Source organism: Psittacula echo (assembly GCF_963264785.1).
Source record: "Psittacula echo genome assembly, chromosome: 8".
Taxonomy (NCBI): Eukaryota; Metazoa; Chordata; class Aves; order Psittaciformes; family Psittacidae; genus Psittacula; species Psittacula echo.
Genome location: NC_137744.1, coordinates 13,309,208 through 13,327,444, shown reverse-complemented (window position 1 = coordinate 13,327,444; position 18,237 = coordinate 13,309,208). Strand labels below are relative to the sequence as shown.

Genomic DNA, 18,237 nt, shown 5'->3' with positions numbered 1-18,237 from the left:
TAGCACACTTAAGCCATGCAGTGATTCATGCTGAGTAGCTATACATGAATTTCCAAATTACCGAGACACTCTTGCAAATGTAAGGTGGGCATGAAATGCACACACAGGCATATTTGTCCATTTCTTTATTTTTCCAGATGGCCAATTTTCCCAGTTTTAGCCATATTAAGTAATATCTTTAGTATATTCCACTAGGGACAAACTGTCTGTGCAAATAACTTCTACTGAAGGTGTGGAAACTTCTTGGTGTTAACTACAAGGTTCAGCATCAACAAGGAAGAGTCTTGTAAAGCTCTCAACTTGTGTTGTACGCTTACATATCCCAGCACACTCTCCCTGGCAACCTATTCTGCTTCTCCATAGATTTCCCCTCCATAGACGTTCTTCACATAGATATCCTGGTTAAATGGTTAGTTGCCAAATGTAACAGAAGTTCACTAAGTTTCAACTGGGAAGTTCCCTAACACAAACACTCATGATTTCAAACCACACGTGAGTAGGATATTAAGGACTTGCCATGGACAATTTCTACTTAACCTTCTAAGCATTCAGAAGACAATTCAACAGAGCTAGAGCCAGCACTACCAGTGACAGCCTCCTGAGAGCTATTATGACAAGTTTAGAGCATTTGGGAAGAAGTAATAAATTATGGCCAGATGCATCTGCCTCTCACAAGATTCAAAGTAGTCCAAAAGCAGGGTGAGGGAGAAGCCTCATGTCCAAGCCTTATTTGATCTTCTTCTGAGAAGTTGGGAAGACATAATTTCTGTGCCTTCTCATTTTCTTTGCTCAAAAACCACATATGACCCTAGCGATTCCGTGCTTTTAAAAGGCTGGAAAGGACAAAATACGAGCTCTCAGGGGAAGAATAGCACAAAAAAAAAAAAAAATACTAACCAAACAGGTCTAAAACCAAAACCTCTACTCAGATCTACCTGGAAATGTTTTAAATCAGAATTCTAAAGTAATGAAAAGTATTATTAAACGTTAGCACAACAAGTAGTTTAACATTAAAAGCTTTTCAGAATGTTAATGTTGCATTCCTGGCAATTATCTTCTCTTACCGATGCAAATTTGTGTCCAAAGCTTATCCACTCTTTCTGCACCAGAACTTCAAAGCCTTCAATCGTTCTGTAGTAGCTGTCAAGCATCAGCATGGCCAGTGATGTTAGCTGGGCTGTCCGGTCCCAGCCATCGCTGCAGTGAACCAACACAGAGCTCCTTCCTGAGGATACCTTGTCTGCCACTTGAATAGCTCCTGTCAAGACAAGCTGGCGAAGAGAAACAGACACCAATCACATATCAGTATTATCATTCTAACAAAAATAAACTGATTTCTTTGTATCAACGCAGTATCCAAATTGTTAGCGTTTTGATTAAAAGACCTAAACAGCATGCTACACTAATTGGAAGAGAATTTTCTAGGAGATCAAGTAGATTTCTTGTATAAAAATAGACAGATTGGTTCCCTAATCCGTTAGTAAGATCTAATTCATCTCACAGCAAATTCTTAATAAATAGGACAGAAAACAGTAACCTTGATAAACTGAAGAACATAAGCTGCTTTTTGAAGAAAGAGAAGACTTACCATAGGATATATTCTAAAAATTCTGTTTTTTATTTGTCTCTTTTCTTTTAACTAAATGACTGAAATGTCTCAGTTGTTGGAAAAAGGAACTTGTACTATTTTAATATGTTCATTTTCCAAATACAAACAAAATTAAAAATTTATTAAGTAGAACTCATTACATAATGCTTAATTCTTTTACAGAGCTGTACTTGAGGCAAAAGGTTCAAAGGACAACTGGTAAGAACACTGGTGAATTACCAGTTTAAGTATTTTATTTGTGCTACAAGATGGAAAGTACAAAGTTTACATTTACAAGATTTATGTACAAAACCATAATTCACAAAATAGTCACATACATACTGACAACTAAAGTAATTACTAACCTTCACAATGACACTCTACCTGTAAGTCCTGCTCTGCCAGAGACCAAAAAAAATCAGTTCTCACACACATAATACACAATCAGAATAACAATGCATTCCTCTATTAAAGACTGACATTTGACTTGAAGCAGACAATAAATGTTGACTTTACCTACTGTTGCTTAGTAATGAGCTCTCATAACATACTCTAGGACTAGTTGGTAAAAAGCCAACACTCAGTGACACTGGTTTTGCAGTCCAAGTAGTTTGACGTGTTCCACATCACGACTATCTCAAAGTCTAACAAAGAAAACAAGTCTGATACAACAGATATAGACAAATGTTATTTCAAACAAACAGTAAAAAGTTACCTTTATATGTTCTAACCAATGAGTGGATTCCAGACTTGACAACCAGTGTGATTCTTCCACATTAGGATAAACAATGTCCTTCAACTTCTTCAAAGATTCCCGCATGACATGAATATTATGAATGTCCAAGAAGAAAAGTTCTGCATTGGGATATGCATCTTCACTTTCATAACCTCCCCCAGTTGCCTACAAACAACATTTCTAAAATGAACTTTAGTATATATGCACTCACATAGCAACTTTTCAATGGAGCAAGAAGGGAATTTCATTTATACTTTATTTTGTAGTTGGGCAACATAGAATTTCAGCTGCTTGTGTAAAACATCAGTCTCAGATACAAGCTTTGAAGGGGCACATTCTGGCAAAGAATATTTGGGGGCTTTCCTTTATCCAAAGGGACAAAGTTTATTAAGTATAGCACATGGCCAGAAAGACACTGAAGTTGCTTCAGGTAGCCTTGTTCCTTTCTTGACCAACTGACATTACAATGTTAATATTTTTTAATTCATTTATGTTCACTTTTCCCACCAAGGACTAAACAAACTCATGATTCTGAATACAAAAGAAACCAACTGACTTCCCAGACAGATTATTAAGGTTAAATTAAAATGTAAAGCATAGCACACAAAACAACAATTACTCAACACATAATAGATCATCACTCCCAGGGGATAAATTAGGAAAAAATTCAAAGGATTTGTCTGTTTCTTTACACCATTAATTCAAAAGAGAGCAGATCTCAGATTTGCCAGTGCAAACTTGCTACCAAAAAAACCACCACCAATAAATAAATAAAACTAAATAATAAATAAATAAATAAATAAATCCTCCTTTCCTGTGTTTAAACTGCCTGGTTATTTACTACTAAAATTGAATTGATATACAAATAGGTAAAAATAATAAAAATGTTCGGCTGCATAAAATTAAATTCAAGTGTTAAGAATAAACTACATTTCATTTAAGAATTAAGTTCAAGAACCTTTGATTCTGCCTCTAAGAAGTAAATTCATAATAACATTAAAGTTTAAAGTTACATTTCTAACATTAAATTTTACTGCTAAAGGCTAAACATGTATTTAGATGTAAAGAAATTAAAAAGCCACATAAATAAGTTCGTTCTACTGCTGCTCTCTCAAAGCATTTAATCACCACCATAGCAAAGGATGTGCCTGGTCACAGAAGGAAGCAGAAACCCACACTATTTTAGGACACAGTGCCATTGACAAGATTTTCCAAAGTCAGGATCATAGAATCATTTAGATTGGAAAAGACCTTTAAGATCATTGAGTGCAACTGTTTCCTCAGCACTGCCAAATCCACCACTAAACCATGTCACTAAGGGCCACATTTACACAGCTTTCACATCTCTCCAGGGATGGTGACTCAACCACTGCCCTGGGCAGCCTGTTCCAATGCCTGACAACACTTCTGGGGAAGAAATTGTTCCTAATATCCAATCTAAACCTCCCCAGCACACCTTGAGGCCATTTCCTCTTGTCCTATCACTTGTGACTTGGAAGAACGGGTCAACCCCCACCTCACTCCATCCTCCTTTCGGGTAGTTGCAGAGAATGATAAGGTCTCCCCCTGAACCTCCTTTTCTCCAAGCTAAACAATCCCAGCTCCCTCAGCCTCAAAGGGCTGCATATTCACAGCATTTCCTGCAGATAGCAAAAACTTGCCACGCCATGAATTGTGATAAATAAATTTTGCCTTTATAAGCCATTATGCCACCAGCAACACATCAGACAATAACCTGAAGTACAGTATAGCCTTTCCCCATTAGTACCACCTACATTTCCGTATAGTAGCATAGTATCTCTATTCGATGCTCTCTATGTCCTTCCTCAGATGATGGGGTATTCTCAGAGCTGCCAGGTCTTTCATGGCCTTGAGCCTTAGTATTTGATTATGCAAGTATATATTTGATGATGTAAATTTATCTACATTAAGATTACTAATGTTCCCAAAAACCTTCTCACAGAAAACTTCGAACTCAGTCTTCTCCCCACCTTCCTTCACAAATATGACTATTAAGCATCTGTTTACCTTGTTTGCAACAGCATTGACATTGGGCCTAGCGTCATAGATGGTCAGTTTTGAGATTTGCCCATTGGCCTCCCTGATGATATCAAGGTATTTTTCATCATCTTTATTCCGTTTGCCACTCATTCCAACAAGGGGTTGACTGCAGCGCATAATAACAGCTTGAGTCTCTGGATGAATCCACGACAGAACCTAGTCACATATCAAAAACATAGTAATTTTTTTTTAAAAAAATGTATTTCTTCTAATAACTTTAAACTCTGATCTATTCTTTCAACTAGATAATATGAAAATTAACAATTACTTTATTTCTTCAAAAGATCATCCCCAGACATGTCAACTGCTTCCACTTTAGGCTCATAAAGTTTAATAATAATTAAAAAGTTCATTCTTTTACACATTTAACTTTTACTGGGGTTATACTAACCTATACAGTCCAGTGTATTTTAATATTTTCCTACAGGTTTTAGGTTACACAAGTAATTCTGAAAAGCAAACTGGAAACAAACACAGCAATGTCTGCTGAAACTAATAAACAATTCAGAAGAATGAACTCATTGTAGAAACTATGACTAAGACGCTCCAGTTCTTGTAGAACTTTCCCTTTTTTCAGACAAAGAAGGAAAGTTAAACCTTTCTGCAGTTATCTTAATGTTTAACCTTCTCTTTAAAGCACATTTTGTTCCTCAGCTCTCTTTACAAAGAGGAGGCTCTGGAGCAAAGCACACACTGCCTTTCTTGTTCTTATGAGACAGGGGACACTTACCAGAAACAAGTGGTAGTGAGCTGCCCAGGGAAATATCCAGACATGAGACCTGTCAGTGTGTGTGCAGGTGAGCATGACTGGTTATTTCCTGACAAGAATAAAATTACTATTACCAAGGAAATGACTCTCACTGGTACAGGCACACAAAAGCCCTGTCATGAATTTTTAGATGACTGAGAAGATACAGCCCAGTTACAAGAACTTATGCACACACTATATATATACAAAACACATACATATTTTATACACATATATTATACATACACATATGTGCATATATAGTAAATGTAATTATAGGCCTAGCCTATTCTAGATATGGGATTCACTAGTTAGTGAATACCATATCTAATAAATATTTATAATATTGAGTTTTGCATCTGTTTGAGATTAAGTGAGATTCAAGGCAGCTTTCTGATACTGGCTAAGAATCTAGCACCTCCTCTGAGTTTACCAAATGGAAATACTAGTTTAAACAGATTGTATTATGACAGAAATGAGTATTTTCTGTAGTGCTGTAAGGAGCCGATACTTAAAAATTCTCTCACCTCAAAGAATTTTAGTTACAGAAATATACCCAAAATGTCAAATAGGTTTATTTTAAATTGCACATCCCAGTTTAAAGGCCTAAAAAGCCCAAGAACTCACTCCACAGACTACGCATGAGATCTTATTTTAGGACTGACCATTGGAGCTATGTTTAAATGCCATGTGGTTTGCTTACAGGAGAAAAACAGTTGTGATCACATGTTACGTGCATCCAACAATAGTCAATAACTAGTACAGATGGCAGTCTGAGGCTCATACTTCACTAAGAAAAGTGAATCTGCAATGCTAGCATAGAAAAGTCAAGTTAAAACCAACCAAGTTGGAACGGGTGACTGTTGCGGGGGGGGAAAACAGAACTGTGGCTTGGCCAAGACACTAGTTTCAAGCAGCAAAAACCACCAGCCAATCAAAACTCTTTTGCTCTAACCATTTCCAAAAAAGCATCCTCTGTCATGCTCAGCAAAATATTGTTTGGATGCATACTTAAAACTAGATAGACTGCAAGGGAGCTTTCATCTCATAATACTCACCGGGATTCTATTTCGAGACCTAAAGGCAGCAACTTTCTTGAGATCATCATCTGTTGCGTTATATGGCACTACCAAGAGTGATGGATATGTGTCACACAGCCCATAATGTTCATTAATAAAACTTACTCGCCACCGATCATTAGGCAGTCCCTAAAACATAACACAAAGTTTTTTCAATGTACTTTTGGCTGTAGAAATGATAACTCTGCTCTTGAATTTTACATGACATTATGGCCACATGGTGGCAACAACCTACCAATTTAATTAAACTACAGCACTGCTTCAAAACAATAGAAGAAAAAAGAGATTACAAAACAGCTCATTGCTGATGGATTCACAGCTTTAAACAACTCTCTCTCATGCTCCTACATACACAATTCTATTCTTATCACACATACTAATCTATTCTTGCAACAAGTTTCGAAACAGTGATTAAAACTAGCAGAAGTATTTCTTTAACTGTGGGACTGAGGAAAGAAAACCATCTTCTCTCCTCCCTCAAAGCTCTGCCTTTCCATTTTCCTTTGTTGAAAAGAAACTATGGTTCTGAGAAGACAGGGGGAAGCAGTCTCTCCTCAACTCTTCTTCCCTGTAGCCTGATAGTAGCTTTAGGTTAGAAATAAGATTCAGCGTAGCTTACTTATGGAGAAACAAGAACTTTCAGCTGCAGTCTGCTCAGTAAGGCATTTCAGAAACAGGAGCCAGGAAACTGAGAAAGACTGATAAGCCCTCTTCACATGCACAGTGGGGTTCATGCACACGTGGGTGTTTGTATTTTATCTTTTTTGAATCTTAGACATCTAAATGTCAAACCAGAAAACTATGGAGGGACAAAAACATCTAAGGTAGTCCCTATTGTTTGCTTAAAAGAAAAAGTAATATTTAAAGCAAAAATAAATTGTCTCAATGACATTTTAAAATTGAATATATCATCCTCTTTCATTGACACGTTTCTGAAATCACCTAAAGAGCAAGGTAGAATACAGACACATAAATAACTTCTGTAAAGCAACGCTGCTTCTAAAATAATCTGCTCCCCCCCTTCACCTCAGGAAGGCGCAGACCAAATCAAACCTATATTTAGGACACTGTAGTTACATATTGGGCACATTCTCCCTGTACCCTGCCCAATTAACAGTGGCACATTGTAAGAGGTATCAATAACTTCCTTGAAAGAGCAAGGACTACCTTCCAGTGACATTCTAGTTATTTTTTTTTTCTTAAAGGTTCCAGCATTTTTTCTTTATTTTCTTTTCCAAGTTGTATTCCCATCTTCTCCCATTCTCTGCTCCCCCCATAAAGGAGCTCATAAGAGAAATGTACAAACAAGAATTCTTCTATGTCAGTTGTCAGATAGGAAAGCACCAGGCAACAGCAACTTCGATAACTCACTTGTCTCCTGTATTCAGACATCGGCCTGTACACCATCCATCCATTTTCAGAAAACTTTTCTTCATTCACAAATGCAAAAAAAAGCTGTAGGATGTAAAGGAGACTTATTACACCAAGCTCTGACTGAAAGTGGCAAATATGAGGGCTCATCATCATCATTATGTATAACCTAATGCCTGCCACAAAACATTTCCATGCCAGCCCCGTTCTCTCCATTTAAATCTGGTATGTATAAGATTGTAAAGCAAAGAGCAAGAACAAACAATACAGACCTGCAATGAAATAATGAAAATGTGACAATATTTGAAACGAGAAGTGACAACAGGTGTATCTGCAATTACTACATAAAATATTAGATGCTAAATTGAAAGCATAAAAATATTTTAATTTCTATTCACTGCCATTAGGAAGCAGCCTTCTTTCTGCATCCTCTCCCCAGTTGATCTTTACTAAAAGAAATCCAGTTTACTGCAAAATTCCATAAAAATTAAAAAATTGCCACCAAAACCAATACAAAAACATGTTGTTAACAGGTTATACTATCTACTTTTCTCTTGCTTTGTTGCTCACTCTCAAGACTCTGCATCCTCACCCAGGATTTTCAAGAAATTCTTCATACCTTTTAGCTTCCTTCTCCTTTCAACCAATTCCAAGTGGGCTCTATTACCTAACTAACCCCAGTTTTTCCTTGGTTTGTTTTTACAGTTTATGATGAAAGCAGAAATGTTTATTTCAAGAATCTCCTTCATTGAGAAAATGGATTTTGGTGGCTTACAAATTCTTCAGATGCCAACTGGAGCATGAAACTAAGTTGTTACAGAACACAGAAGAGAACGTGTTGTCCTGAGCTAATTAAGCAACAGCAGCCAGAGCTGAGAGCATTCCGGAGCCCATCGTAGCTTGTTTGTAACAAAAAAGCTGAAAGTCTCCTAGCTATTCAAAGACATTAAAAGAAGAAACTGGAGAGTATAACTTAACATCCCAAATATACATCATTTTCAAAAGGCAATTATTTTCTGCATTTCTGCTTTTCTGAACGAAGCAGAAATGAAGAAAACCTGACAAGCAAGAAAAAGCCCCATAATCATCTTTCTAAGGTGCCACGGTTACATCTACTGAGGTAAGGCAATGCTTCCCAACTGCACCACATGCTCAGACAGAGGTTTCTTTAGAACTTATGAGGGCAGACCTCAAGGACTCAAGGCAATTCTGTTTAGCCTAATATGTTACAATGGTATAAAACAGTAAACAGCTCTAATCAAACCACAAAACTGAATCCCTCCAGAAGGAGGGTTTTTCCCCTCATGTGTTTCAAATCAACAAGCATTTTAACAGGATGTCATTGCTCACACAATATACTTTATGCCACTAGTTTCTAGAAACTGGATTTTTAAATTACATCAGTATTTTAGAGCGAGTACATTCACTGGCAAGTTTGCAGAAGTGAACAATGCATTCCCAAGTTGCGTTTTCTGAACCTCTTCACCATTTTTAAAGTAGTAAGTAAGTGTAAGTAAGCATTACTGATTTTTTTGTCTAAAAAAACCTCCTACTATCAAGTGGGATAGAGGGAGAGGTTAAGAAAGGAAAATTAAAGAGGTGGACATCAACTGTATCAGAAAAAAAAAATATTCCATCAGAAGTACATACAAGTATCAGAAACTAAATAAAAGAAAACCAAGCCTGAAAAAGGTTGTTTTCATTGTAAACTAGGAATACAGCAAAATAGAAATATCACTATCTAAAGCAGTAGATGTGATTTGCTGAACTATAAATAAACAGCTACACACAAAAAACATCCCCTCCTCCCTAAAGGAATTTGCCATATCCTGAAGAGCAACTATGCTAAGAATTCACCAAGGAATTACAGACAAAGGAGAATCTTATAACAGTAGAAAACAGAAACACACGAATCCTAACAGATCATTTAAAAGATGTCTCAAAGGCAGGAATATATTATTTAAGTTGCCACTTACTGCAAGTCCCATGTGAGAACTTAAAAACTACCCAGCTTAAGCAACACGAGTTTATTACAGTGTACTGTTTCATAAGAGATTTTACTGATAAAGAGGGTGCTGCTCCAAACTAGAAAGAAACAAGTGGCAGCTACGTTATTCATGTAACCCCACAAAATAACCCACAAGAACGCAGATGGAAAAGTGTATTTTGTTTTCACCTTTTTAAAAAACAGGGATAAATTTACTAGGCGTGAGGAGGGGATGAACAACATTGTTTCTGAAAGAATAATTTCCTACTATATATAGTATGTTTCACTTAAAACACTTTGCTAGGCAGCTTTACCATATCTGCTGCAAAAGCTTTCAGTCAGAAAACCCACAGCCATTAAAGCTGACAATTATGCTTCATCAGTTCTGTTGACATTCATGGTAGTGAATGCCTTCATTCTTCAAATTCTTCCTATATTGCTCAAGGAAAAAAAAACAACCAAACATTGGCAGTATGAATCAACTCAGCAAAAACCTGCAGCCTAACAAATAACAGGACACTATAATGAATGCGAAGGTGATGGAACAAAACTTGGGCTTAGATTTTTATACAAGCAATTCCTAGAAAGCTCTTCAAGTATACTCCAACAAGAACATTAGTTAAAAGTGAGCTGTATATAAAACCCTGAAGACTAAAAATTATTTTCCTCCTGCAAGAGTTCACTGAATTATAACAAATTATACACAGTTCAATGTGCACACTGGGTACACGCTGTACAGTTAGTGTGGTTACTACTAGAACTCTTACTCATTGTACGGAAGAGATTAAAGATCTGAATCCTACCCCAGCACCCCCAAAGGCCTTTCACTTAAGACATGATTTTTCAAGTTTTGAAAATATTCTTTGAGGATAGCCTGAGCTTCAGTCCAGGATAAATGCTCGAGTCTGAAGCACAGCAGCATCTCCAGCCTACCTTAGACCTGTCTCTCACAACAAAATACACAAAGCAATACATAAAGAAGTTTCAGAGAGTAAAAATGTCTCCTTTCCCACTCTGATGACCATAGCATGGTTCCATTCAACAATACACAGCTTAAAGTAATTTCTCAACCTCAGATTTTCATACATTCATATCCACTTAAGCAGCTCAGTAGATGTAAGTAAAATTTGTATCCTTCTATGCATTCCAACATGATACAGTAGAAAAGTCAGAGTAGCAGATTGAGCATTTACAACTCCACATCATTTATACTCCTTTCACAGTTCTGATTTCAAACCACAGTTTAACTGCAGTGAAACAAGCAACCCCATCTTAATACTGAGAAACTGACACTTTAGCAAACATGATATATGCTTGGATACAATCGTATTTCCTTACTTGTGTCAGTACAAACCATATTTAGCACACATTTGTACATTATTTTTCTTAGAAAAAATGTGATATGAGCAATGTAAAGTAATTTCTATTGAATAACATTTATTCATTGGAGTTTCTATTATTCTGATGACAAACCAAACAGATTTGTTCATTATAACTGGGTTTGTCAATGTGATAAATACATGTTTAGATCCCAGAAGCATTTATTACAGCTCAGGTAAGCTTCACAGCTGCACTAATGACCCACATATTTCCACTTTTGTCCTATATAACCCAAGCTTACGGATTAAGCACAGTACGTTTGTATTTGTATGTCCTGATTTAACTTTACATTTATGAAGCTTACATCTCACAGTGTACATAATCTGAATGCAATTCTACAGCACAGCAGGCAAATGGGACAGAAAAATTATGGGAAGAAGAAACTATGCCATTTATAATATACTGTTCTCATATCACTTGAGGTAAGATTTCAGGTGCTACCCTAGTAAAAATACAAGGCATAGCTTTTTGTGCATACAGGTTCCTTTGTATTCATGCCCCTCAAACACAATTCTTGTGTCAGGATGAAAACAGGGAAGTCATTTCACTGCCCACAGGCATTTTGTATGGACCAGCTGGGTGTATTTATACCATCAGAGTGCAGAGAGCAGAAGAAGGTCGGAGAAGTGACTACAAGACCAGCTGTAGGAATCATAGGGCTCCACAAAGCAGAAAAGCCCTGCTTGCCTCTCTCAGTGCACCACTGTGCACACAGACAAGCCTTTCAAATACCAGAGTCTATTAAAAAGTTGGCCACCACAAAAAAGGTGGCAAAAAATGCCTCCACACAACTTTCCATCCCTCCACATCTATGGTATATTCCTCCTAAACTCTCCTCTCCAAACAACACTTCAGGTACTCTGAGCTCCAACCTAACTTTTAGTCATTTCTAACCATAAGCGTTCGACACTGCCCCACATGACATCCTTGTCTCTAAACTGGAGAGACATCAATTTGATGGGTGGACCACTCGGTGGATAAAGAACTGGCTGGATGGCCGCATGCAAAGAGTTGTTGTCAATGGCTCAATGTTCAGCTGGAGACCAGTAACAACTGGTGTCCCTCAGGGTTCGGTGTTGGGACCGGTCTTGTTCAACATCTTTGTCAGTGACATGGACAGTGGGATTGATGCGCCCTCAGCAAGTTTGCCGATGACACCAAGCTGTGTGGTTCAGTTGATACACAGGAGGGAAGGAATGCCATCCAGAGGGACCTCGACACGCTTGTAAGTTGGGCTGATGCCAACCTTATGAAGTTTAACCATGCCAAGTGCAAGGTCCTACATCTGGGTCGGAGCAATCCCAGGCACAGCTACAGGTTGGGCAGAGAAGAGATTCAGAGCAGCCTTGCAGAGAAGGACTTGGGGGTGTTGGTCGATGAGAAAATGAACATGAGGCGGCTTCAGTGTGCGCTCGCAGCCCAGAAAGCCAACCGTATCCTGGGCTGCATCAAAAGCAGCGTGACCAGCAGGTCGAAGGAGGTGATCCTGCCCCTCTACTCTGCTCTTGTGAGACCTCACTTGCAGTATTGTGTGCAGTTCTGGTGACCTCAACATAAAAAGGACATGGAACTGTTGGAACAAGTCCAGAGGAGGGCCACGAGGATGATCAGGGGACTGGAGCACCTCCCCTATGAAGACAGGCTGAGAAAGTTGGGCCTGTTCAGCCTGGAGAAGAGAAGGCTGCGTGGAGACCTCAGAGCAGCCTTCCAGTATCTGAAGGGGGCCTACAAGGATGCTGGGGAGGGACTATTCATCAGGGACTGTAGTGACAGGACAAGGGGTAATGGGTTCAAACTTAAACAGGGGAAGGTTTAGATTGGATATAAGGAAGAAATTCTTTACTGAGAGGGTGGTGAGGCACTGGAATGGGTTGCCCAGGGAGGTTGTGAATGCTCCATCCTTGGTGGTGTTCAAGGCCAGGTTGGATGAGGCCTTGGGTGGCATGGTTTAGTGTGGGGTGTCCCTGCCCATGGCAGGGGGGTTGGAACTAGATGATCTTAAGGTCCTTTCCAACCCTAACTATTCTATGATTCTATGATTTCTTTCTTCCCTCCACACAAGAAATTCTGTTCCCTCAGACTGTCATTAATTCTGCCTCTTCAATGAAAAGCACTTCTCCCCAGCTCCTACTGCACCCCACCTATTTTCCCAGGAATTAAATCAACTGCAGCTTCATGAGATGTGTCTAAATTAAAGAAGAATGGTTGGAAATTTAAAAAAGTAAAGCCTGCACACAAGAGATATTGAGGTTCAGACTTCCATGTCTGATGGAAGCCCAACAATTCCTATTAGTCTATGTAAAAATCAGTTCCAAATTCTTTCAAAGTGCCATGGGGAAAAAAAAATATCAAGGAAAGCACTAAAGAGGTATGAAAAAAAAAAAGTATAGTAAACCACCACTCAGAAAGCTTATGGGGAGCAAGGCTTGCGATTTATCAATACCTGTAGTTGGTAAAACCAGGTAAGATTCCTAATAATCAGGTAAGATTTTTGCAGAAGCAAATTAAGGCCTCTTTGCATAGAATGGAAGTAGGGTTTTCATTGCAGATCCATAGTCTAAAAGGCTACTGCTTCACTTCAAGAAAGGCTTTAAAATCTTGCAATGTTTTTGGTGAGCTGTTTTTTACGCTTCACTGTGCAAATAGTTCTGTTTACTTATTTGCAGTAATTTTGAAAATGCAGGTGCTAACCTGCAATTTCAACACACAGTCTCTTTTTCAGTCTTCCTACAGATTAAGTACTTGCCTTCAACTTTCAATTTGTCCTGGGTATCATTTTGCACAGAAAAATAGTATGCGATACACTGGTTGCTCACAACACAATGTAGTTATGTGAGATAAAGGAGAGAGCAGCTGCAATCTGACAACACAGTTGGGCAAGCAGTCTATTTACAAATGGTTACATATTTACTCTATTTATGGAATCACAGTAGATAAATACACATGCTACTTCAGCATATAACATATATACAATTTATTAAATACTTGCCCAACCCTTATGCATTACAAAAGAAGAAAGCAGCAGAACTACAACAAGGTCTTACAAACATGCAAAGAAAATTGTTTTTTCTACATCTAACTTACTGGTTGATGCTTTTCATATATTATAAATCACTAAGCTTTTACTCAGTAGAAAAGGCTGTCAGTTTCTCAGCATGTTTAAAACTAAAGATATCATTATCCTTGCCTTTAATATGCCATTACTGCAACTCAGCCAGTTGTTCATCTGAAAGCTAAGATCAGACATCACAGTATTTACATAATTAACTTGTGATCATTTGTGAATATGGTAACCGTATACCATTATTGCACTGAGATTGACAGAAGTTGTTCAGAATGAAGCCCCAAGTCAAGATGCTTTTTGCAAAATCAAGTTTTCCATTGATAGGCACTTATGCCAGACTTCACTGCCATCTAAGATCATCTTTATAGATTCAGTGACAACACTGGCATGATCTGACTCACACACTTTACCAGGATAACTAGCTACATCGAGAGCAGGAGAGGTCAAAGACAGCATGACTACCAGTGTGTCTCACCAAAACTGGCATTCCCACAGAGCTATCATGGTTAGAAATAAATATATATATAACAGGTATGATGGTGGCAAATAATCTTATAAAAATGATATGTAGTTTCAAGATAAGATCAGGAAGTGAAGCAGCTGCTCTGCAGAAACTAAACTACAGAGACTAAATAGATCTCATCTTTTGTGGGGTAATACAAACATTTTGGGGGGGATGTTTTTCTGTTTTGTTTGCTTCAATAAAAAACAAAACCCAAACAAACTTTAAAAAAAGAAACCATTCATCAACAATTTTCTGCCAATTAGCACAAGTCTGTAAGTGCAACAAAGGATTATGCTGTTTGTTCCACATCAGCTAAGCTGCCAGGCAAATTTTTACATCACATTATCAATTCCAGGAGATCTGAACCTAAACTATGCTCCAACTGGAGAGAGACAAGAATTAGCTTCTGGAAGCAAGCACACAGGACAATGTTGAGAAACTAACAAACAGTTGCAAACAGACCTGTGATTTATTACAGGCTTTCAACACTGCTGTTCATATAATGATGGAGAAAAATCTTGAAAACAGTGCATACACTCTGAGAAATAATGTTTTGGGCTGTGTTTACTATCTGTTTGTCAGAAAACAGTGTAACATGAAGAAAACAGAAGCAAGGTATCTCTAAAAGCTCTTGCTTAGGGTCAGCTCTAAGGATATACGTAGTTCCACTACATACAAAAACCAGTCAGGTAAAAATCTAACAGAAAATACAAAACCACAGATAAAAATCAGCGCACTGAAGGCTTAGACCTTTACTGTCCTGATGATGCTTTCTTTCCACCACAAAGCTGCACAAGCATCAGTGCTGCTGAACCAGCTGAAGATCAAGGATGCAGTTCCACAAGGTAGTCTGTGCAAAATTATCTGTTTAACACTGATAAAAATAGGGCATCCCTCTCTTTTCTCCCCTGCCTGCTCCCTATTCCACTCACATGCCCTCTCTCGCACTGGTTCTGATGCATACTCATTTCAAACCTGGTCTCCTCAAATTATGAAAGTGCACAAGACTACCTCAGAAAACAGAATATTTTGTGCTTGGTAAGTGAGCTGCATGGGCTTACTTGGCAATTATACAACTATATTTGGTACAACAGGAATAATCAACCACATAGCTGGAAGGTAGAGAGAAGGAGACCAGATAAAAAGCAAGAACTGAGCATATGAGTAGCAGGAGGCTGTCATCTTCACCCAGCTGTCATCTGAAGCCACAGCATGTTCTTTATAAAAAGATTTCTCTGATGGAGCTGGCTGCATGGTCAGAGTATTACCCTACATTCAAAGGAAAAGGCAGGCATGCACAGCCCGGACATACTGTCACATTAAGACAGTGAAACCTTGTTCTAAACCAGTCACTGAAAGAGGCAGTCCCATCATTACTCTTTATTCATAACCAGCCACAGATGCCTCAACTCCATCCTCACACTGGGCTGACAAGACTGAGGAAACGACTCAGGGTAAAGCTTTTTGTTTATTTTATTTTTTTTTTTTTTTACCTTGTTTAGCTTTAGTCCCTTTAATCCCCTATCTGGTTCATCATAGAGCCTCAAACTCATGCAAGGAAAGCCAAGGCAGGGATGAGCAACCAGGCAGAAACACCCACCTTTGGCAGGATCAATTTAAACTGCTTGCTGCAATACAGTGAAAGCACACAAAAAATATCACACATTTGCTTAGCTCATTTTAAAGTTAAGGGCTTATTCACTTTGTGACATTAGAAAATCAGGGAAGGTGCAACTTCATGATACAGCATAGGCTTACTTCACTCCAAAGTAATCATAATTTCTAGTGGTTATACCCAGCTCCAAACGTAGCCAAGAGATATAAAGTACAGCCATTCTTCATATTGTCACTGTCTTCCCCAGTTTTAGTGCTTTGCTGAATCTGAAGACAAACTTACCTCTGCCTTGACTGAGCATTTCATTATTCAACATAACTTCTACTGGCAAGCTACATTCAGAATGGGCCAGGCCATGTAATGATGAGTTGTACTATGTTCAACAGGTGCAACAATAAAGCAGGAAGTGCACTACTCACATTACTCACAACCATTGCTAGACAGGAACACCAGGGCTGAGGTGACAAAACCTCATACAAGTCCACATGTCATTACCATGTTATTCAAGCCCTGTAGTTGGATTGTACGCCAGAAAAAAACCCACAAGGGACTTTTCTAAGTCAGTTACAACTTAATTTGCCCATATGCACTACATGCAAATCCATACTGGTCTTGAATGCAAGGAAAAACAGAATTCTTCACCATGAGATCAAATACGGGATGAGATTGTCCAGAGACATGACAGAACCTACCTCACAGGAAAAATTCAAGACTAGGCTTGACTGTGCCCTGGATACCCTTATCTACAGCCCTACTTGCAACAGAAGCCCCTCTTGACACAAACTTCTCTATAATTTTTCTACATATAGCTTTCTCTTTTCCATCATCCTTTCAAAGTCCATATATCCTGTTATGCTTTCAATCGTTCTCTCATATTGAGGCAAAAAACAACAGTACTTAGTGATATATTTGCTTCTTGTACTCACAAAGAAGCCTGTTGTAGAACTCCTCACACCTACTCAAATGTAGAAATGTTTCGTTTCTTGAGACCTACCCATTAACACTACAAAATATTTTAACCAAAAGCATTTATTTTTCCTTATGTTTTCGTTCCAGACTGTTTGCAAATTGAATTCTGAATTTCTGCAAAAAAGTTTTAAAGAATTAAATGTGTATAGAGTATAGCCCATTGATTGACACGTTATCTTCAGAGAAGGAAATAAGACTCTTGCTGCAGCCTCAGACTCAACAATTCTCTGAACAAAGTTCTTAAAGATTCATAGCAGAACCCTCTAACATTTTGTGAACAGTTACTCAATTATTCTAAATGAAACCATCCCAATAAAGCGTAAACTGAATTTTACAAAAGACAAAACGAAGAATTTAATGAAGAGCTGTCAAAATTATCCACACCAAGCACAATACACAGATTTTGGCATAGAAACAGAAGATAATGGTTAGTTATCATTGTCATTCAATTCCTTCCGTTAGATCGTTTTTTAACTTGAAATAAATCTGTAAATTCATTACTATATTAGCTGCCTGTTCTATTTTTCATCAGTTTCATCAATAAAACAAGCATTGTCTTAACATGTCTCCTTTTTCTGAAGTAGTAGTAGGGTACAAACTGGAAAACAAGAAGTTCCACTTAAACTTGAGAAGAAACTTCTTCTCAGTGAGGGTGACAGAACACTGGAACAGACTGCCCGGGGGGTTGTGGAGTCTCCTTCTCTGGAGACATTCAAAACCCGCCTGGACATATTCCTGTGTAACCTTATCTAGGTGTTCCTGCTCCAGCAGGGGGATTGGACTAGATGATCTTTTGAGGTCCCTTCCAATCTCTAGCATACTGTGATACTGTGAAGTAAAACTCTTGGTTATGCAGATTTATCATTGCCTTGGAGGCTCCCCAAAAATCAAACATTTTCAAGAAATCAAGGCATGTACTATTGCATTTCCTAATTAGGGAGGATAACTTGCAGTCTCTAAGAAATGAAATCCATATGGATCATAAGTATTCAATAGTTTACCAGACATATAGCATATAACATGATTTTACAAATATGTAGATCTAAGTGTTGTAAATGTAAAAAATAAAATTAACTCTTTAGTTTATGCAGATTTCATGCTTATTCTTTTTAAGTAACCATGATGCCCATTAGT

General features: G+C 38.0%; 1 protein-coding gene across 7 annotated transcripts in view; it reads right to left on the bottom strand.

The window, feature by feature from the left end:
* The window catches only part of MTM1 (myotubularin 1), a 44,448-nt gene that overhangs the window by 9,351 nt on the left and 16,860 nt on the right, over positions 1-18,237 (bottom strand). For 6 of the 7 annotated variants that reach the window (XM_080624413.1, XM_080624415.1, XM_080624419.1 and 3 more), the window contains 5 exons: positions 7,584-7,667; positions 6,192-6,341; positions 4,353-4,541; positions 2,304-2,489; positions 1,065-1,271 (listed from right to left, as the gene is read on the bottom strand). In XM_080624413.1, the coding sequence (XP_080480539.1) occupies positions 1,065-1,271; positions 2,304-2,489; positions 4,353-4,541; positions 6,192-6,341; positions 7,584-7,667 (816 nt within the window). The remainder of the gene's footprint in view (positions 1-1,064; positions 1,272-2,303; positions 2,490-4,352; positions 4,542-6,191; positions 6,342-7,583; positions 7,668-18,237) is intronic. The other variant, XM_080624417.1, reaches the window with a different exon arrangement.